The sequence below is a fragment of the Nylanderia fulva genome, unplaced genomic scaffold (assembly GCF_048542155.1).
Source record: "Nylanderia fulva isolate GAGA-0341 unplaced genomic scaffold, ASM4854215v1 Scaffold25, whole genome shotgun sequence".
NCBI lineage: Eukaryota > Metazoa > Arthropoda > Insecta > Hymenoptera > Formicidae > Nylanderia > Nylanderia fulva.
Window position 1 is genome coordinate 54,601 of NW_028190314.1, and position 24,230 is coordinate 78,830.

The 24,230-nt window shown below is 37.5% G+C and overlaps 2 protein-coding genes across 2 annotated transcripts; both read left to right on the top strand.

The window, feature by feature from the left end:
• The first annotated feature begins 4,145 nt into the window (after positions 1 to 4,145).
• Positions 4,146 to 5,756, top strand: LOC146722952 (uncharacterized). Its single transcript, XM_085483437.1, has one exon. It carries the CDS (start codon positions 4,305 to 4,307, stop codon positions 5,229 to 5,231), a length of 927 nt encoding a protein of 308 aa, XP_085339563.1. The 5' UTR covers positions 4,146 to 4,304; the 3' UTR covers positions 5,232 to 5,756.
• A 214-nt stretch (positions 5,757 to 5,970) lies between these two features.
• On the top strand, positions 5,971 to 7,296 carry LOC146722953 (uncharacterized protein F54H12.2-like). Its single transcript, XM_085483374.1, has one exon. The coding sequence runs from the start codon at positions 5,971 to 5,973 to the stop codon at positions 7,294 to 7,296; it is 1,326 nt and encodes a 441-aa protein (XP_085339500.1).
• The last annotated feature ends 16,934 nt before the right edge of the window (positions 7,297 to 24,230 follow it).

The window sequence follows — 24,230 nt, forward strand, 5'->3', positions numbered from 1 at the left end:
GCATAGAAATGCAAATATTATATAAAAGTGTAAATATTGTAAAAGTAAAATGTATTTCATCAAATATTATAAAATATTATACTTTATACTATATTTTATAAATCGGAGTTTTAGAATACCCGTAGTTTTAATTTTATTTTTATATTAGAAAGGATAAGGAATAGTTTAACTAAAGTTAGAAGATGTAGATATTAGTAATAAGAAAAAAATACTTTGTAAATATAAATACAAAAATTTATATTTTTAATAAAAAATATTGTTCAGTAATAAAATCTATATATTTCAATAAAAAATATTGTTTCCCCATCCTAGTTTTAATAATAATAATTAACCTTTTAAGCGAAATCATTTTTATTTAGTGAAATATTAAATTTTTAACAAAATTTTTAATATAATTTTTTTTTGTCTGAAAAACTTTAACATAAAAATATTTAATTTTTAAAAAATTCTTGTTACGTACAATTTTTATATATTCAAATATATTCATGCCGAACTCACATACGTCCGCTATCGCAAGACATACACACCAACGAGAACATTTGATTAAAAGCTGATTGTGGGCAGCGCAACGTAGCGCTCGTCAGCTGATCGGTAGCGGTGCGCTAACCAGGCGCTCATCAGCTGATCGGTAGTTGCGAGCTAACCAGGCGCTCATCAGCTGATCGGCGCTCGTCAGCTGATCGGCGCTATTCGCTGTACGCTAGCACGAGCATGCGACCGCCGCGGGTTGGCCCCCGGTGCGCGAATAAGCTTTTCCGCCGTAACTCATTTCATACTATGAGTAATATTAAAATTTAAATACACGGACGCTCTTTACGCTAATTTTTTGTTTTTAAGAACGCGCCGGATTAGACTTTCTTTCATTTACGAGATTGTACGTAAACGGTGAATATCGCGTTCATTTTGGGGAAATGGATGTACGCTGGAAACATCCTTGGACGTCGATCGTCTGCGGATCTACGGGATGTGGAAAAACGATTTTCGTGAAAACATTTCTTCGTTATTTGTCCGACGTGTCCGATACTCGATTCGAGAGAATTTTATTTTATTACGCCGAGTGGCAAGATGCCTATCAACGCCTGCAATGCGATGAAAATGAAAGAGAAGAGAAGAGTAGCGTAAGAAAAAAGAACGTATATGCAAATAGCGTTCCGATAAACTCGAAGAAAAATATAATCGAATTTCACGAAGGTTTACCGCGCCCGGAAGATTATTCTTACGATCCACTCACCCCGAAATTAGTGATAATCGACGATCTTATGAGAGAGTCGTCATCGTGCGATGTTATCGTAGATCTGTTTACTAAAGGAAGCCATCATAAGAATCTCAGTGTTATTCTCATTTCGCAAAATCTCTTCCATCAGGGACGCGAATAACGCGACATATCTCTCAATGCGAATTACATAGTAGTTTTCAAAAATCCACGCGATCGCGCGCAAATTCGGCATTTAGCGCGTCAAGTATATCCGGACGATCCTAAGTTTATGGAAGAAGCGTACTACGACGCTACCTCGAAGCCTCACGGGTATTTATTGCTCGATTTAAAACAATCGACTCCAGATGAATATCGATTTCGGACGTGTATCTTTCCCAACGATAAGCTGCATTACGCGTACATTCCACGTAGATCGATCAAAAGAGGCGGAGGTGTATAAAAGGCTCGTATTAACACACGACTTGTCACTCGTGCAATTACACTGCGATGGTAAAAAAAGAAAAAAAATCGCAACCAGCATCATCGTCGTCGTCGAAGAATTCATCCGACGGCGCGGTAAAAATCGCTAGACGATCTATCGGCGAAAGAAACACGAATCTTTTGAAAACTTTATGTTATCTGAAAAAAAATCAAAGAACAGCGTTTTTACGTTCCGTCGATAATAATCTCATTAAGTGTATTCAAGAGTGCGTTTTCAATACTCTTAAAGGTAACGTACCGCTTGCGAGTAGTGAAAAGAAACGCCTTGCTAGACATAAATCGATCCTACATCGTATTGCTGCGAAAAAAGATAATTTGAAAGTTAAGAGAAAACTATTGGTGCAACGCGGCGGATTTTTACCCTATCTTATTGCTCCTATACTCGGAGCTATATTATCCCGGATCATTGGAGATTAAAAAAGGGACGCTATTCTGTGTATATTTGTTGCGTCAAATGTGAAAAAGATAAAATATTTACAATTCAATAATGGAAAGAGCAAAAAAAATGGTTTTAATTTCGTCGGAAAATCTCGAAAGACTGCAGCGACAACCGGAAATTTCCTCTAACGCGTCGGCCGATAATTCATCGAATAAAATTACCGAGATATCGAATGTGGAAAATGATACTAATAATTCCGTACGGACCCCGGGAACTCCTTTGTCACGGCTCGATGCAGAGATGTGGCGTATTCTGAATCTCACACCTCAGGTCAGCGAGGACGAAAGATGGAAAATGTATAAGGAGGTACTTCAGCGTTATCTTCAATTTATTCGTGCTGCGAGAAAACGTTTACGCAAAAACGTGCACGCCAGCGATGAACGCGATGGAGAACAGGACGAAGACACGAAAGAGCAAGAGGATGATAACTTCGATGATGACGATGAACTTATGGAAACGCAAACTTTAATTACCAGCGACGGTAACATTAGCGCCGCTAGTAGTAGTAGTTTCGAGAAAAAACGCGCTCAATCAGCGGAAATGATACAAAAAATACTTAATAGTGTTCCGAAAAGTTATCGTAGTAAAGCACGCTTGATAATGAAGCAACTGCTCCTGACTCCGTCATCTAAGATTAACTGGAATAGACAAGGGCTCGTAACTATAGACGGCGACATTGTGGAGGGTTCGAATATCGCGGAACTTATAAACGATGCGGTACGCGAGAGAAAAACGGTAGAAGCAACCGGAAGAAATCAGTTTGCTCGATTACTACGTGACATAGGTACGTCACCGCGTCTCATAGGAAATCAAAAGTTATTAAAAGTAGGCGCGCGATCTCGCTATATTACTACCGCGTTACCTCGCGGATCCTCCACTCCGATCACACGTTCAAAATCGTACAGTCACAGGTTAGACGAAGCGAGTGAAACCGAAGGAGATACGCAATTTATATCCGCCGACGAGGAAGGTGACGACGACGACGGTGACGACGATAGAACATTACCACATAACGTAGTTTCTCCGTCAAAGAGAAGAAGAGGTTTACTCGATTGGATAAATCTCAATTGATGGAATTCGAAAAATTGTATTACGACCCCTCGCATTATGCAGGCTACTCTGCGGTGGACAATTTATCGCGAGCCGTTAAACCGAATTTTACGCGTAACAAAGTCGTCGAGTGGCTTAAATCACAGGATGCATACACGCTGCATCGACCGGTACGACGAAAATTTCCTCGTTTACATTATAACGTAACAAATATCGATGATTTATGGGAAGCCGATTTAATCGATCTTCGTAATCTCAAGAGCTATAATGACGGTTATTCTTATCTATTAACGGTTATCGATGTGCTTAGTAAATTTGTTTGGGTAGAACCTTTACGTGACAAAACAGCTACCTGCGTAATAAAGGCCTTTCAACAAATATTTTCGAGAAACGAGGGTCGACTACCTGTATACTTACAGACCGACAAAGGCAAAGAATTTATCGCCCGCCCTGTACAAAATTTCTTAAAAGAAAAAGACATCCGTTTTCGCGTAACGCGCAATCCCGATATTAAAGCGTCTATAGTGGAACGATTTAATAGAACACTCAAGGAGCGGATGTGGCGTTATTTTACGCATAAAAATACACGTCGTTACTTTGATGTTTTACAAGATATTGTTCACGCTTACAATCATACTCGTCATTCCACCATCAAAATGCAACCCGCTGTCGTTACGCGAGAAAATGCTCGTACCGCGTGTGAAAATATGAAACGACGATGGGATAACGATAAAGAAAAGAAAAACAAGCGTGGGCGTAAACAAAAGGCTAAATACCGCGTGAACGATCTCGTACGCGTCAGTAGAGCAAAAGTAACCTTCGAGAAAGGATACGAGGCGAAGTGGAGCGAGGAGATATTTCGAATTCATCGAGTTCTCGAATAGAGAAAACCCCGCGTATATGAATTAAGTGATTTATCGGGTGAAATTATAGACGGAATTTTTTACGAACAAGAATTAGCACCGGTTATTAAAGACTTACGCGACGAGGAATTTATCGTCGATCGTGTGATAAAAAGCAGAGGACGCGGTAACAATAAACAATTATTAGTTAGCTGGCAAGGGTATCCTTCTAAATTTAACTCCTGGATACCCGCTTCGAATTTAACTATTCTTCGAAATGAGGGTGGATCAATTTCTTCTGGTTCTTCCAAGCAATAGCAGTATACGCTATTCCCCCGACAATAAAACCTCATCGTTCATTACGGAATTACCTCAATCGCTGCACTTACACGGTGACTGGGAAGTCGCGTTGAGCGAAATCCAATTCCCTAATACCTTTTTTCATGTAAGGCGCGGAGAAAATATACTCAGTTTCGTCGATATCGACCCTCAAGTTAAAGAGAAAAATAAAGAAGATGAGGTGTTAACTTCGAAGGAAGCCGTAATATCAAATGGCGTTTATAATAATATGGAAGAGCTCGTCTCCACGATTAATTCGTCGTGCAAAGAAGCCGGTTCCCATATTCGTTTAGAGCAAGAAAAATTTACAGGCGGTAGTATTTTTTTCTTCCTCGCGTGTCCCGCTGGCTGCAATTTGATTCATTATATGCATTTTTCCGATAGACTTTTGCAAATAATCGGTTTAGCTGATTTTATTTATAACGCTCCTAAGGGGAGAAGTCACTATTGTTCTATGCTCACGACATCTAAGCTTAATTCCAAAGAAAAATCTACTTCAATTTTTCTTAAACTCGGTTCTCTTGACGAAAATGGAGTACGTCGCGAAGGATTCTATAGTTACGAAGCGTGTAGTTTGGCGCGGGGTATTCCCGATAAACTGTTCGTTTATTGCGATATTTGCGAACCTTACATAACAGGCGATGTGCAAACTCCTCTTCTCCGAATAGTGCCTGTCACAGGGGTAAGGCGCGATTACGAATATGGAACGAATCAAGTGAAATATTTCTCACCTCCGCATTATATCCCGGTGCGCCTAACAAATTTCCGACGGATTGAAATCGATATAAAAGACGATACTGGAAAAAATATACCATTTGAATCCGGCACGTTAACGGTGACTTTACATTTTAAACGTATCGATTAGATTTTTAAAAATACTCTGTAAAGATTTTTTTGATAAGAAAGAAGGATTTTGTTCATTAATATGGATTATTATTCGGAGTATTATAACGGATTACAAAACGGTGGAACTCGCGGCGGTGGAATTCCACGAGTTTTTGTCGGTTCACCCTATCAACGAGGTCATGGAATAGGTAGTTTTCTCGGAGGAATGTTCAGACGCGTATTGCCTTATTTAACTAGAGGACTAGGGGCAGTGGGTAAAGAAGCTTTGCGCGCCGGGGTTAATATAATCGAGGATGTTGAAAATAAAATGCCGTTAAAGGTAGCTGTCAAGCATCGTTTTGAACAATCGCGTGACAATCTTAAGAGAAAAGCTAGGGAAAAAATAAGTAGTCTAATGAAAGGTAGGGGATATAAATCGGATGAAAAAATTCATGTAGCGCAGTTTCCTTTCGGCAGGCTTAAGACTCACGTCGCTAAATCCTCGGTAACCGCATCGCGTAAACGTCGTAAGACAAATAAGAAAAAAAGTTTATCGAAAATCAAGTCGCGTGGGAAAAAAAGAACAAATACAAAAAAAACTAAAAATAATACGAGAAAAAATCGCTCGACTGTAAAAAGACTCAAGTTGTCCGCGAAACGGCGTAAAGCTAATAGCGGTAAAAAGCGTACAGTATACGATATATTTTCATAATCGCCATTATTCTAAATACGCTTGTTCGTGACAATAACGTTGGTAGAGCAGGCGGTGAAAGAAAAAAATGTCATTTCTTCACACACACTCGAGCGAGTGTTTAAAGAGCGAGCTCGATCTCTTCTCTTTACCGCCCACGCAAACTAGCATCGAAAGTTCGCAATGGATTTATTACAAACCCGTGACCTCGCTTTCGGACGACTCCCCGCTAGAATTCGTCATCCCGGGTCACGGAGAAGAATATTTAGATCTCACACACACGTTACTAAGTCTTCGGGTACGTGTAGAAACCGAGCCGCTACCCGGTCTCGCCACCGGATCCGCCGTCAACGTGGGCCCCGTAAATCATTTTCTTCATTCCATCTTCAATCAAATCGACGTGTATTTCAATCAAAAGCTCGTGTCGCCTCCAAACAACGCTTATGCGTACCGCGCGTACATCGAAGCGTTGTTAAATTATTCATCACCCGCAAAAACTTCCCATCTAACCTCGTGCTTATGGGATGCGGATACACCCGGTCACATGGACGATACAGTAGGAGCGGAAGGCAATACCGCTATAGCGAGACGAGCTCGTTACATACGCGGAGGGCGCGCGCTAGATCTTATAGGTCACCTCCATTGCGACGTTTTCAATCAGGACAAATTCTTAATTAATGGCGTCGAGGTGCGGTTGAGACTCGTGCGCTCGAAAGATACGTTTTGTTTCATAGAAACTAATTGCACGTCGAAAATTCGTATACTCGATGCAAGCCTAATGGTGAGAAGAGCGAAAATAAGTTCCGGAGTATTACTAGCGCATGCTAGAATGCTGAGCAAAGTTACCGCCAAGTATCCGCTTACGAGAGTTGAAATTAAAACATTCACGATTCACAGTGGGGTTGTGGGTGAATCGTTAGATAATGTAATACTGGGACAATTACCAAAACGAATAATAGTAGGTTTCGTCGATAATAAAGCGTTTAACGGTGACAGAAAATTGAATCCGTTTAATTTCCAAAATTACGGAATAAATTTCTTCTCGCTATACGTCGACGGTACACAAATACCCAGTAGACCGTTACAACCGGTTTTCTCGTCTCGCGAACCGCTTTACATCGAAGCTTATCATACGCTCTTCTCAGGGACGGGTATCCATTTTTTGAACGAGGGAAATTCTATAAGTAGAGATGATTATTCTCGGGGATATACGTTATTCGCTTTTGATCTTACACCCGATCTATCCGCTAATTGCGCCGGTCATTGGAATCTCGTGAGACACGGAAGTCTTCGGTTAGAAGTGAGATTCGAGAAGGCACTCACCGAAACAATTAATTGTATCGTTTACGCCGAATTCGATAATGTCGTAGAAATCGACGCTTCGCGTCAAGTTATCGTCGATTTTTCCGGTTAGCTTTTAACACTCGTTCACCAACATGTATTCATACACAGTAATGTATAATAATACGCGATTAGAAAATTTTCCCCCTCCTCTTCCTTTGAAAATTTCGATGACTCTATTCACGAAGTGGAAACTATGTAACGCGCTAGAATGAATTCAGTTTTGTACGAGACACGAACAAACGCGCACGTTTCGCTAAGAGCTTGTACCTCACCAACGAAAATCTCACAAAATGGACATAGTCGTCGACATACAAGGTTTCCGCGATGAAGCCAATAAATTTATCGCGAAGGAAGTCGCCGTTGTCGCAATCGATGCTCCGATTGTCGAGCATTGGATTATGATGCCACCATATACGCGTTTGGAAAATTACCCGCAAAAGCAAGACGAGAAAACAATTGGCTCTCACGAAATTATCACGGTATCGAGTGGTTCGACGGCTCAGTTAATCCTAAATATTTTACCTCGCATCTCCGCGAAATCGCAAGACACGCGCGCTGCGTTTACGTCAGAGGTAACGAAAAAGCAAACTACTTGAGGAATTTACTTTCCAGAGATATAAATAATTTGGAGGGTACCTCACCAGCATTTAAAAATCTACCGGATGAGGAGAATATCGTACAATATTGCGGTCATCACGGGATTCGAAAATTTGGAACCTTTCATTGCGCGTTATACAATGCTTATAAATTAAAATGCTGGCTAAGTGCGCAAAATAATTGCGAGAACGTTTCGACCTCTACCGAAGCTACTTGTAGTTCTGACGAAAGTTGGGAAATTACCTTCGACGATAGCGACGATAAATACGACGCCGCCGTTTCTCGCGATGTAAATGAGAATATAACTAAAATACAAATAGAGGAGAAAAATCAGCAAAACAACGAACAGCAGATTGAAAAAGAAGAAGAGAGATTTGTGATTTCTGAACCGTCATCGACGTTGACGGATAGAAACAAGAACGAAACAATTTCCATCTCGACGCAAACTGACATTGAAAACCTCTCAAAACAACTCAAGATAGAAGAAAACGCATTGTCGAAAGAGGTAAAAACTGGTATTGTTCAAATAATACCGTACACTCGTTCGTATTCGGGACAAAAAAATGAACTCTCGCAAAATTCTACAAGCATTGCGTCATCTAGATGCCAGACATGTTGGAGTCTATGCAGCCGACAGAGTTCCGAGGGTGTGGACGAGGTCGACGGCTATCGTCGCTAACACCGACAATCACGATCGACCTGGAGAACATTGGATCGCCTTCTACCTCGATGAACACGGCACAGCCACTTACTTCGACAGCTACGGATTACCCCCCCTTGTATCCAGGATTTCTCATCCGACTTCGACGAAACTCCATTATCTATCGTTGGAATATTCAACAATTACAAGGAATTTTTTCTAAGACTTGCGGACAATACTGCTGTGTATTTTTATATTATATGTGTAGCGGCTATAATCTTAATCAGTTTCTCGCTCTTTTTTCCGAAGATTGTGAATATAACGATCGTTTAATCATACACTTATTTCGTAAAATTTTTACTCACAAAAAACAAGCGAATCATAACAATATATAATATGAATTTTAGTATTAATAAATAAATTTTGTTCTGTAAAAATATTTTAAATATAAATCATATTTGTACTTTTAAAACCATTGTTCAATTTTCTTTCACTTCCTCTTTCCAGAAATTTCCTCAACATCCATGTTTCTGTTTACCTTCATTAAGCAACGAGTTATTTTAAAATAAAATTTTATCCGACATCTTTTCAACAATAAGCATTCTTTCTAATCTACGATGATGCATTATTTTTTTTATCGTGACACGAGTCGGAATGCTCGCCAGTACAAATATTTGCGTGTTCTTTTTTTATTACCCTACGGCATTGTCAGTTACTACCTGCCACCGATCCCCGATCGACCGCATGACGCTTTTCTTGGTCAAAATGTTTTTACCCCACCCCGTCTAATATCGACCATTTGATTCGACGAGCTATCCTTGCCATACGTATACCCTAACTGTTTTTACCCCACCCCGTCCAATATCGACCATTTGATTCGACGAGCTATCCTTGCCATACGTATACCCGTACCCCCATACCGTACCCTACGCAACTTTAGCTTAAATACCTCATCTAATCCTTAGACTAGTAAGATCTCGTTTAGCTCAACATACTAGGACTCTGCTCGGAAACACGAAGGCCCCAGGTTCAAATCCAGAGGAAATCAGAAAAAATAAAAAAAAAATAAAAAAAAAATTCTCATCCCCACCTTTCGGGGCCAGTCGCCATTTTTTTTTCCCAACACCCTCTCCCCCTACACCCACACTCGGAAAAACCAGACGCCGGTGGTGGGGGAAAGATAAGATAAGACTCGGCGCCAGACGGGTCGGTGGTGGGGGTTTGTTATGACGGGCCATAGTGCCCACTATACTACTAACAATTTTATTGTTATTTATCTTTACTTGCTTTGTAATTCCTTTTTAAATGTTTTATATTAAGATAACTAGAGAGAGGAATTTAAAAATTATTTATTTGTTGTATAAAATATTATAAGATTATATTTTAAAATTATATTATAAATTTGTAATATTTAATATTCGGGGAAAAAGGAGAGAAGGAGATTCAAATATTTATTATTTAATTATTAAATAATTATTTATTTTTATTTAATAATTTTCTTTATAATAATATTTAGGAAATGAAAATTTAAACAGATATAAAAAAAATTAAATATATTTCTTTATATAATAAACATAAATGGAAAAAATGTACAGACAAGTTTGTCGCGCATAATATATGCGCCTTATTTTTATTATTCCTTTTCTAATCTTCTGTAAAATGTCGCGATCGAAGTATGATCCTTATACGTTTCAGGATCGTGCGATTACATTTCAGATCGGACTTTGTACTTTGTATATACATGTACATACATATACGTATGTATGTATGTATATGTGTATATATGTAGTACATATTTGTACTCTTTATTTAGACTCATCTGCCATTTATCGTGAGCTACTTACCCGCCGCCGTCTCACTTAAGTCTGTAGTGCACTATGTTCAAGTAATCCAATCGGGTAAGATGCGTCAATATGACTACGGTCCAACGAAAAATCTCTTGATATATAAATCGGTGGAACCTCCAGAGTACAATCTATCGAGTATCACGCTACCGATGGCGATATACTACAGCAACGACGACTTGTTGGCAGATCCCATTGTAAGTAATGAAAAAATATTTATTTATTAATAAATAGTGTAGAAGTTTTTATAGTAGAGATTGTGACTTAACTTTGTATATATGTAGATAAAATTTCGTATCTTTGTAATCGGAAATACAAGAAATTTTTGCGCATAATAATTCAGAAAACGTTTCTTCAAGGATGTGAAGAGGTTGTACAATTTACTACCCAACGTAATAGATATGTACGAAGTGCCGCGGCCCAGTTTTAATCACATGGGCTTTATGTGCGGGCTAAAGATGCGCCAAAGCTTTTGTACGAAAGAGTTTTGAAGATCATGAAAGAGAAGTATTCAAGCATTTTGTAACCACGATATGGTAATTAAATACATAGATGATTTAAATATTGCACACTAAACTCTAGTATTGAATACAACTCAGATAGCACCATGTCTAAAATTGGTACATAAGATATTATTACGAAATCTTTATTAAGACATCTTTAAGAAATCATATGATATGATATCCTAAAGATATCTTAAAAGCATCTTAAAGATGTCTTATGCACCAATTTTGGACATGGTGCTATCTGAGAATTGATGTCATATATGTGTTAATTTCAATAAAATACACTTACTGCAATAAAATAATATTAATATTAATTAATTAAGAGTAATATTAAATAGGCAAAAGTATACTAAATCGTATCCTCTAAAGTAAATTTTAAACTGCTTTCAAAGATATAACGCAATTTTTTAGTTATTTGTAACTATATGTTTTTTCGTTAACAATCCTATCTATCTTAAATATTAACACAAATTTATCATTTATCTTCAAGATTGTTTCTTTTAATCTTATATTAGGTATATATTTGCATCTTTCGTGAGATGTGTCTTACATCTTACGATTGAATACTTTTATATATCTTATAGATTATTTTTTTAATATGACTTTTTATAATAGGTATTTTATAATAGATATTTATAAAAAATATTTCTCTCCAATTTTTTTTTTTTATTTAATTTATCCAAATATGCATATAAATAGAATAAATTTATATGCGTAAAAAATACATAATTTATAACAAGTTAAATATTACATATAAACTATATATATAATATTATATAAATATTATTTAATAAATATATACCAGAAAGTTGCTCGCCCCTTTCATTTCATTGTTCATTTTAAACCTCACTATCCTTCTCCATCTACTTTTCCCCCATCCCTTTCTCAAATATTCCGGTAAACCCTCCTCCGTCCATTCTCCATACCATCTATTATATCTCGACTCTCTTCTCCCATCTTTCCTCCTTTTGCCTTTCTCTGTCTTTCTGCTCCCATCCCTCGTATATTTCCTCTCCCCTCTCTCTTTTTTCCTCCATCTCCTTCCTTTCTATTTCCCTTTCTTCAAAAAATGTTGCCCTCTCTTTCTCCCAAACCGTTCTCTCCCTTCTTTCTCTTACCCTCTCTTTCATATCCTCATAGCATTTCCTCGCTAAACTTCCTCCCATTCCTTCCTCTAATTTTTTCTCATACCCTACCGCTCTTCTTCCTGCCCTTATCCTAAATTTATCCTTTCCTATCTCTTCTCTTACCATATACCCCGGCGTACACCAATCCACTCCTAACGTCCACCTAATCCATCTTTCCTGCATTGCCTCTACTTCTCTCCTCTCCTTCCACCCCCTTATTTCCGCCCCATATTCCAACACCATTCCCACCAACCTTTCCATTAACCATACTCTTTTCATCCAGTTTCCTGCAAATCTTCTTTTCCCCATTCCCCACACCTGTCTTATCACCGCTTCTGCTTTCCTCACTCGGTCCTTTACTTGTGCCTCCTGTCCTTTGTAACTTATATCCTAAATACTTGAATTCTTTCACTTCCTCTAATTTTTTCCCTTTCCACCTCCACTCCATTTTCTTCATTCTTCCTCCTCCCTTTCTAAACCTCATTACTTTTGTCTTATCCACATTCACCTCTAACCTTTTCTTGTCCATGTAATTTTCCATTTTCCCCAACATATGTATCATCCCTTCTTCATCCTCCGCCAACAGTACCATGTCATCTGCATATGCCAAGCAGTGCACTTTTTCCCTCCCAGCTTCACCCCTCCCCAACCTCCTTTTCTCAGCACTTCCTCTATATCTGCTATCAATAAATTAAACAAGTGTGGGCTCATTGGGCAACCTTGCCTCACACTCTTTTGCCGTCCAAAAGTTTTCTCCCTCCTCCTTCCCCACTCTTACCTTGCTCCTCGTCTCTCTGTACACCTCCTCTATCCTACTTCTTAATCCTTCTCTTATCTCTCTATTTCTCATTGCCTCCATTAACACGTCCCTATCCACTGAGTCAAACGCCGTCTTCAGATCTATGAAGGCCGCTACTATCTTACCTCCCTTCTTATTCACTTTTTTATTAACCAGGTAGTTTAGCTCGTATATACTATCTATCACCCCCATTCCCTTCCTAAAACCTGTTTAACTCTCCAGTAACATATTCCCCTTCTCTATTTTCTCCTTTAACCTTTCTGTTAGAATCCCCACGTATACCTTATATAACGTTGGCATCAACGTCACCCCTCTGTAATTTTCCACCCTATTCCCCGTTCCCTTTTTTAACAGTGGTACTATTATCCCCTCTTTCTACCTCTCCGGCCATCCTTCCCCTCTCCAAACTCTGTTGCACATTTCTCATACCCACTCCTCTACCTTCTCCCCTCCATATTTCCATACCTCACTCGGTATCCCATCTTCCCCCGCTGCTTTTCTTTTCTTCAGTTTTCCCAATATCCTTTTTACTTCCACCCTGCTTATCTCCTGCTCCTCATCTCTCTCCCTTTTTTCTTTTCCTCCTCTTACAACTTTAACCTCTACCCCTCCCAGTAAGTCCATGAAGTATTCCTTCCACTCCCCCGCTTTTATCTCCTCATTCGCCCCTTCTCTCTTTTTCCTTTCCTTGTTTATAATTTTCCATATCTCTCCTTCCGTTCTTGCCTCTATCGCCTCCTTGTACCATCTTATTCTCTCCTCCTCCCTTTTTTCTTTACACATTAGCTTATATTCCGCCTTTACTTTTCTGTATCCTTCTCCTCCTCCTCCTTTTTTCCTCCATTCTCTTAACTTTTTTCCTTACTTCTTTCCTCTTCTCCTCACATTCCTCATCCCACCACCCTTTCTTTTTTCCTTCTCTACTCTCTTTTTCTAACCTTCCTATATTTTCCTCTAGCTCCTTTTCTATCCCCTCTTTCCACCCCTCTCCCCATTCTATTTCCTCTTTTATTCTTTCTCCTCCTCTCTTCGTCCATCTTCCCTTTTTTCTTATTCCTTTTCCCTCCCTTCTTTTTCCCTTTTCAGCACCTCCCCTTCTTTCTAACGTTACAATCAATGGGTGATGGTCAGATTCTATGTTATCTCCCACCTCCATTCTCTTTATCTTTTCCTTTACTCTATCCTCTCCCACCACGTAATCGATCACCGATTCCCCTCTTCCTCCTGTATATGTATACTCCCCCTTCCTATCCCCTCTTATCCCTCCGTTAAAAATTCCCCATCCCACCTCTTCCAGCTCTTTTATCAGCTTCTTCCCCTCCTCATTAACTTTCTTGTCCTTCGATCTTCTTTCCTCTTCCTCCTCTCCTCCTATCACTCCCCGCCTTCTACCTGTCCTTGCGTTGAAATCTCCTCCTAAGATCGTCCATTTATTTTCTTCTTTCTCCTCCATCCATTCCTTTATTTCATCCATTTTCCTCTTCATATCCCTATTAATGTATATGCCTATTACCCCTCCACTTCTCTCTTCCTACTTCTATATCCGTCATCATTATTCTCTCCCCCTTTTCTCCCATTCCTGATACTTTGATCTTCCTCCTCTCCTCCTTTATCCCCATGATCATTCCCCCCATCAGTCTTCTTTTCTTCTTTCTCTTCTTTGCTGTTTGCTTCTCCCATCTATACCCTTTCGGTAACTTCTTTTTAATCGCCTCCCACCCCCTTTCCTCTATCCATGTTTCCATCATTACCACCACCTCCCAATCTTCTATTTCCTTCCAGAATTTTTCTTCCTTGTTTTTCAGCCCTGTCACACACATTCCAGAAACCTATTTTCCATTCCTCATTCCTACTTCCCCTCCTCCTTTTTTTCTTTCTTCTCTCCTCTCCTCTTCTAGCCCTTTTTTCCCATGTTAAGTCATCCTCTATCCTCACCCTCTTTCCTCTTAATAGTTTCTTCCTTTCCATTACCTGTCTTTTTTGTTCTCTACTGCCTAATTTTACTACCACCATTTCACCTTCCTTTCCCTCCTTTCCTTTCAACTTTCTTATCCATTCGATCTCTGTTTTTGCTCCTATCTCTTTCATTATTTTCTCCACTCTTTCCTTTATATCTTCCTTCACTTCTTCCATTCTTCTTATTATTATGTTATTTCTTCTTTCTTCTCTCTCTTTCCATTCTAATTTCTTTCCTATGTCTTTCATTTTTCCCATTATTGTCTCATTTATCCCCTTACTCTCTCCTTCACCCCCCTCTCTTTCTCTTTCTTCCTTCCTTCCTCTTTCCTCTATTCTCGCTTCCAAATCCATCACTCTTTTTTCCAAACTGTCCATCTTTTTTTCATTTCTCTTCTTTCTTCTCTCCATTCCCCCTCCTTTTTCCAAATTTCTATCTTCAATTTCCTCATTTCCTCACCTACCTTCTCTGCTATCTTCTCTCCTATTTCCTCCACCATCCTCCTTAACTCCTCCTTTTCTATCCCCCCTACTTCTTTATTCAGCCTTTCTGTCTTTTTACTCCTCCTTAGCCCTCTCTCCTCTTCATCTTTATCCTGCTCTCCTCTTTCCTCCCTTTTCCTTTTCAAAAACTCATCTATACAACCCATACTACTCCTTCTCTCTTTCACTAACTCATCTACTTTCCTCGGCCTCTCTGCCTTCTTTTTTATTTTTTCCTCATCTCCCTTCTTTCCCCCTTCCTCTATCATCTTATCTCTAATAGTCTCTTCACTAAAATTATTTTCCTCCTTATTCATTTTTATTTTGTCACTTTCCTTACTTTGTTTCTCCTATATTCTATGTTCCAACTCGCTAGTGAATTCCCTATCTTTCTACTCTACCTACACTTACTCCCTACACCTACTCTCTTTCTTCCACGTGTCACTCTCCGTCTACCTCTCTCACCTTTTCCTACTTTCTATTTTCGTAGCTCTTTTCCCTTTTCCTTCTCCTATCCATTCTATCGGATCTCCCCTTTTTTCTACACCTTCTCATCCACTGCTTCTAAATCTCCTCGCCCCTTTTCTCACTCTTTTCTCCCAAAATACCTGCCACGCTTTCACACACCTGTCACTCACACTCTTACCAAAACCGAAAACCAAAAAAAAAAAAAAAAAAAAAATTATATATAACAATATAAAATTATATAAAAATATATAAAATTATATATAATTGCAAAATTATATATGAATATATCTATACATAATTAAGATAAAAGTACTTTTTATATATAATTTTATAAATTTATAATATATATAATAAATAAGAAATTTATATATAATTTTATATAATTATAAAAATAAAACATATTTCACAATTTACACACACAATTTTAATTTTACGATTATGTATAAATAGAATTATTTATACATAATTGTATATACACAATTTTTTTTCGGAACTGAGAAGATAAAAAAATGTTATTTCTTGTGCAATAAACTTTGTTCATCAACGAAATACAATCAGATAATTAATGTTTAAATTGTACACAAAAGAATATATAAATATAAAGATAAATTGCAGAACGTGATCCTCAGCAAAAGTTTATTAAATACGCTGCTAAGTTTCAAAATTACAATGCACCTTAAAGTAACATTAATTAATTTAAACACAAAACATATTTTAACTGTAATGAGTTTAAAAGTAACAATTTAATTTTAATATTGTTAGAATATTATTTAGCAGCGCGCCCAGTTTTTTTAACTAAAATTTTTTTATTTCTTTTTCACATGGCGCATGGACTTGGCATCTTGTTTATCTTTTTTTTTAAAAGATAAGTTTTTTTATGGTACGATTCTACATTTGCAAATTTAAATTTTTACTGATTCATTATACGACTCTATATATGTCTGCAACTTTAATTTTCCACTGGTACAAGTTTCTACTTTCACTTGGCGCAATTTTTTTTTTATTTCATTACTTTTGTTACGATTGTACATGGGTTTATAATCGATAATTTTTCATACAATTCTATTGTACATGGGTTTGCAATGTAGGATTCTACATAAGTTTGCAATGGATAATTTTTAATACAATTCTACATGGGTTTGCAATGGTTAATTTTTCATAGGATTCTACATGAGTTTGCAATGGTTAATTTTTCATAGGATTCTACATAGGTTTGCAATGGGTACGATTCTACATGGGTTTGCAATGGTTAATTTTGCCTAGGATTCTACATGGGTTTGCAATGATTAATTTTTCATAGGATTCTACATGGGTTTGCAATAGGATAGGATTCTACATGGGTTTGCAATGGATAATTTTTGTTAATGGCGTGCCCTTAACTGGTCGCCTTTTTTTACCTTTTTTTAAAGGTGAGTTTTTAGAGATTATATCATTCATTTTTGTATATTTTTATGACCGGAATATAACAATTATTAAACATGTTTATCTAAACTTCTTTGCTTAAAATGATGTGTACAATCATATCCTAGAATCCTGATCATTCCTCCTAAAGCACCCTATTTATATAAATTTACCCATATGTGTGTGTGTGTGTGTGTATGTGTGTGTGTACTAATGTCGAGCATTTTTTATACATTTTCTATTAAATTTAGATAAAAGTTGCAGGATTTCGAAAAAGAAAAAGTTGACACAGACTTTTTCCTAAACGGCGATTTTCAAGGTTATTTAAAGGTCACTTATATTTTCAAAATAGAATTACCTTAATTTTTCTCATATAAATCGATTCCTCGCAATATTTACTATAAAAAGTTGTAAAGGTATAATTTTTACATAATCTTACATAAACTTCGAAATATTACAAATATTTTATTTTATGAAATATTTCAGTTTATGTAAAATTATGTTAACTATCTTTTAAATTATTCACTTTTAGCCATCTTACCCTTACAACCTTTTATAGTGAATATTGCAACAAATTGGTTTATATATATAATATATATATAACATCAGTTATTATTAATTGATGTTTACATTTATTTTTAGTCTTACTACTAGAGCTCAAATGCTCCACATTTTTTGCAAAAACTGTTTATTCTACAGATTTCAAATATGCTTTTAAATGATGATTGAATATTTCCTTTTTTTAATTATTTTTATTATTATTTTTCAATCTCAATCAACTTTTATAACTTTATGCCAGCACGATACAAATACATGTGTCTTTATTTTTTTTATTATTTTCATTATTATTTTTCAATCTCAATCAACTTCTATAACCTTATGCCAGCAGGATACAAATACATGTATATCTTTATTATTGTATCAACTCTTGTCTTTTCCATGTAACCATGTCTTCATAGTTTGAATTATCCCTTCATCTTCTCAATCTTTCGCAGAGATTTAATTAATTAAATACACTTCACACGAAATAAAGTTTGCTGCAAGATATACAGCAAACGATAACTGTAAAAACATGATTACGTGGAAAGAACAAGAGTTGGTACAGTAAAGGCAAGTAAGTAAGTACATGTAATGTATCGTATTGGCATAACGCTATATCCGCGGAGCAGATAATGTGGCTGTAGAGGTAGTCTGCAGTGCAGCTAATGTGGACGTAGATGTTGATTGAGATAATTGTCTAATATAAAATAGAATTTAAAAATTTAGTTTAAAAAGCTGTTGCATATATAAATAAAGTTTATTTTTTCTAAATTTGGAATATGTTTAATTAATTAATTTTTTAAGTCTATGTTTAATAAATTTTTTAAGTCTGTATTCAATAATTTTATTCATTTGATAAATACATGTATGTCTTTATTTTGATATGTTTAATATAATTAGAAATTCATTATTAATTAGATATGTAAACTATAAATTCATATATAATATTTGAAAATATATGTGAATATTTAAATTTTTATCTTCTCCTTCCTCTCCTTCAATCTCTTTAATATCAATATGTGTATGTGTGTACACGCGCGCACATTTGTACGTATTTATTTAATTATTGGATAGTTGAGAGTACTTAATTGATAAAAAATTATGACAATAATAATCCTTGTTTTTTTTCTTACTAGAACACAACCAGCGCGCGCTACGCGCGCGCCATTTAATTTATATTTATGTATATATATATTTATATACATATATATATATAATAAATTATATAATATATATAATAATTTAAATTATAAAATTTTAATTACGCCAAGTAATGTTTTTGACATAATCCAAATTTATGACTCAACTGTGTAAGTTATACATTATTTTCATTTTTAAAAGTGCAAGTAATATTTTTTTTTATATTTTATATATTATATAAAAAAAATCTTTTAAAAAGAGAAAAAGAGAGAAGTATTTTTTAATTATATATTATCTTTTTTCCTCCATTTCTATATACATTAATAATATAAATACTCTTTAATTCAAATAAAGTATTACACATATAAAAAGCTAATAAAAGCAGAAGTAATATTATGGTTATAAAAACTAATTTGTTTTAAAAATAAAAATAATATTAAAATTTTTTATTTATTATCGATATATACAAAACAAGGATGATAACTATATATGTATATGTATATTCATATGCCAAATATTTTTTCATCTACATTTTACAAAATGATATTTTATGTATAAATTTATAAATAATTTATGTCTGAGACATTTTGCTCTAAAATCAAAACTAAAAGAGTTATGTGGAGTGCACGTTTAAAATGACACATCCTGTATATATATATATATTAAATTTTTAACTTCTTGAATTTGGTAATTTAAACAAAAATTAACGAGATATCAAATGTTTAATGTTTTCAATCTTTGAAATTCTGAAATAAAACTATAAATTAAAATAAATAAAAAATTATTATAAAAAATAAAAATAAAATAATATTTAAAAAATGGGTTCCTCCAGCGAAGATTTGGAAACATTACAATAAGATGTTGAAAATTTATTAAGTGATGAAGATAAATCTAAAGTCGAATCAATTGACAATGAGTAAGTAAATTACGTATTTAAAGGTTAAAAAATTTCATATGAAAATTATATATTTTTTTTAAATGTAGTTAAAGCAACAAAAATTGTGTATAATTTTATTATTTATTTAGCTAGAATGCATAAATGTATTCTTGATTCGTTTTAACTACTTGAATCAATGTGGTTACACGTTCTCATGAGTAATTTTTTTATAATTTTTGACATTACTTTTTTTGCGTTCTTTAAAAATTATCGTCTAACATAATTCAATTATTTATCTACGATCATAATATTAAAAATTTTTATGTCTTTTTATTAATGATTTATTTCTCTATTCATCTCTGAATTATTATTCTTAATCGTTTCTAACTTTTATAATTTATAAATTATTTAATGTCATATAATATTAAATTTCTTTTAAATAATTTTTTCTATAATTTAATAAAAATAAAACAATAAGTTTAATCATTTTTTTACAATAATAATATCATTACAATTATAATATAACAAAACATTTATTATACGCTGTAGAATTCTTACGAAAAGTAATTATATGGAAATACAAAGGGAACCACAAAGTATACACGAGGAAATTGAACAATTGATAAGTTCAGTCGAATTATTTACGCCAAGTAATGTTTTTGACACAATTCAAATGTATGAGTCAACTGTGTAAGTTATACATTATTTTTATTTTTAAAAGTGCTAGTAATATTTTTTTTTATATTTTATATATTAAATAAAAGAAATCTTTTAAAAAGAGAAAAAGAGAGAAGTATTTTTTAATTATATATTATCTTTTTTCCTCCATTTCTATATACATTAATAAATAATAAATTATTTTTAAAAAATTTTGTTTTAAAACAATATACTAATTAAATGCTTTTTAATTCAAATAAAGTATTACACACATATAAAAAGCTAATAAGAGTAGAAATAATATTACGGTTATAAAACTAATTTGTTTTAAATATTTTTTTTGTATGGACAGAGTTAATTTTATATATTTACATATTTATATATTTTATTTACTCAGATTTTTTTGTCTATCTTATAAGATAAACACTTTAGAGATTGAATATTTCAAGTAAACTAATTGTAAGTAAATTTCACATTGATGCATATAGATGTTTAATCATGAATGTACTAAATAAGTACACAAGACGAACAGTGAGTGAGTGAGTGAGAATGAGAGAGTGTGTGTGTGTGTGCGTGTGTATGTGAGAAAGAGAGAGAGAGAGAGAGAGAGAGAGAGAGAGAGTTAGCCAACATAACCCCGCACGCTGCCGATCATGAATGTACTAAATAAGTACACAAGACGAACAGTGAGTGAGTGAGTGAGAATGAGAGAGTGTGTGTGTGTGTGCGTGTGTGTGTGAGAAAGAGAGAGAGAGAGAGAGAGAGAGAGAGAGAGTTAGCCAACATAACCCCGCACGCTGCCGATATGGCGGAGCGCCACTATCGCCATCTGTTGTAAAACGTGCGAGATGGACAAAATTACCACTACATGCATCTTGCATGTGTTGTGTACGTGTGATATATGTGTGCGCATGTGTTGTATACGTGTGAATACGTGTAGCACGATACTACTATGTATGCGTGGTCGATGATGATAATGATGATGATAATGATGATAATGATGATAATGATGACGGGGACGTTTCTTAATAGAAATTTTTCATATTTCGACTTTGCATTTATATATCTCTGCTTACAAATCACGTAGAGCAAAAATAAAGACACTTTTATTATATAATTCAAACTCAATCTATCGATTAAGTCTAGTATAAACTCGATTGCTTCAGCCATTATTGAGGATTCGAAATATTATAAAGACTCAAATGTCCGACTCGCGTTAAGATACACGGTGTCTCCGCTACGCCCTTAACTGGTCGCGAGACACTACCGTGTCTCTTGATTACTAGTAACGCCAATTAATCACTTATTTCGAGTACCTAAAATACTGATACACAGTTATTTAAGTACTCGAAATAAGTGATTAAGTACTCGAAATAAGTGATAAATTGGCGTTACTATAGTGATAAATTTCTATAAGGGAGTAATGCGATTCAAAGCATAATATGTAAAAATGTATGAAAACAATCAATATAGTGAAAGAGGCCAGCATAACGAGCATTAAGTAGAATGTTAGAATCAGAAATTTATTTAATATATTCTACAAGCATTGTTAAACCGAAAAAATATCAATCAAATCGGACAAACCATTAATTTACAGACTCTCACTATTAGCTTGTTGACTCGATACAGTTGGAAATGAGATATCTTAACGAACTAACAGTTATAAAGTTTTTATAAAAAATCTGTTTAAAAAAACGTAAAATCAGTACAAAGAGATTCAAAAGTAAGCCGAACAATTATGTAAGATTTTATAAATTGTGACCGATTATTAATTGACTTGATTGTACGCAGTGCATACCGTTTCTCGCAAAGAAACGAAGAAATTTCACGGGAAGCATTTTATAGCTTAAGAGCAATCTTTACACAAAGGGATTCATGGACAAAACATCAGACATGACACACTCTCAGCAAACACAGTATATAAATGTTATATACTCAAGTATGTTACATGTAACGTATATGTTATTCGTAATTTCCCACTTATAGATGTAACATTTTTAATATTACATATATTACATTGTAGTTATTTTGTCATTATATCCCAAGATAGCACTGACTTATCAATCCATTTTTTTTTTGTTGACGCAGTGGGAATCCTCATGGATACCACCGCTCTCCGGGAAGAGAGCGGATGGTTATGTGAGACTTCTTGTTCCCCTTGGCCGATCCATTAATGGATCGGTCAGGGGGCCCAAGACATACTACACTAAACCCACTGCGGGTGTCCACCTCGGGCGTTGGATAGGGGACGGCGAGGATGCTGGATTCCCATGCCGTCTCGCCGCCCCCCCGCCAAGCCATCTCCGGGGAGCTGCCCTGGCCTTGCGGCCATGACCCCTCCCCGACCGCGCAGTCAATGACTGCGCGGTTTCCTCCCGGTTGCGGCGCAGGGCGACACCGACCCCACGCCGCGCCCTCCCAAAGAGTTTAGGGGGCGGGGTCACGGCTCGAGTATCCCGCTCGAGCCGCCACCCCCCGCCTCCAGAGTGGTGCTCCTTCCCCCTCCCGAAGGGAATGGGGATTCGGCATTCACCCTGGAAGCCCTCACCAGGGGGTCCCTCTCTGAAGGAGAGAGACCCCCTCCGTGGACGGCGTTGCCCTCCCACCGGTGCCATATGGCTCCCGGTGAGAGGACCCCGCACGTCACGTCCTCATAGAGGGGGACCCAGGCGCCCCGACCGAACAGGCGAAGCCTGCCCGACAGGGACACGTGGCCCCCCCTCGGCCTCCCCGGCTGCGGCTCCCTCCGCTCCCTTGGGAGTTGGGAATCGGCCGCCGCCGAGGAGGTTTACCTTGCCGGACGCGCGGGGGCACCCCCAAAGTGGGGGTCACGCCCGCACGCCCGGCTCTCGTGAGGCTCCAGGGGGGGGGGCATTGGGGGCTTAATTGTCCCCGGCCCCCCCCCCCGGGAGCCTCATCCTGCGTCAAATTCCGACGCAGGTATGTTGTTGGGGGTGGTCCCCCCCCCCCGATCCGCGCCGCCAGAAACGAGCAAGCTCGTCGACGGCGCGGAAAGGGAAAGCCCAGCCCCCCCCTCCGCCTCCGTTTCTCTTCTCCTACGGAGGTTGTACCCCCCCCCCGACCCCCGCCCTTGCCGACGGGCACGCCCGTCGGCGGCGGGGTAGCGGGAGGAGGCACACCTCCCCCTTCCGTGTCTTCTCCCTCTTCTTCACTGGGGGCGCCCCCCCCGATCCCCGGCACCACGAGCGGGCACGCCCGCCGGTGCCGGGGAAAGAGGAGGCACGTCCCCATCCTCCGTCACTCCTCTCTCCCTCTCTCTCTCTGCCTCCTCCTTCTGCAGCATAACTTTGCTGCAGAAGGAGGAGAACGCCTTCCAGGCCTCCTCTCTATCTGTCATTGCCCTCACTATTGAGGGCAATGACAGATCCCTCCCCACTGTGGCCACGAGCTCCTCTCTCTCGCCCGCCCAGGCAGCACACTCTTCGAGTGTGTGCTGGGCGGTGTCTCGCTCGTGGCCACAGTGACAGCATCGCGTTGTGCGCTCTTTTCCAATCCTGTGCAGGTACTCACCGAAACAACCATGTCCGGTGAGCACCTGCGTTGTGTGAAAAGACACCCCTCCTTTGACCCTGTCTAGCCAATTCTCTAGACAGGGTCGTATAGCCCCGACGGTGCGCTGTCCTGGCAGCCTCGGATCTTCGAGGCTGTCCTTCCATCTCTGGATCAGCGCCCGTCGAGAGTGGACCCTCACCGTACGCCGGACTCCGTCCGTTATTATGATGCCCGCCCGCTGATATTCACGCGTACGCGTATATACGTCCGCGTACATGCGGGCGAGCATCTCCACTGGGGGCACTCCGGAGAGTACCCCCACGGCCACCCAGCTCACTGTCCGGTAGCCCCGGCATATTCTGTTAGCCACCCGCCTTTGGACTTGCCTTACGGCGTCTCTTGGGCCGCGGGTGGCCTCCAGACGTTTCACCCACACCGGGGCTCCGTACAGGAGCA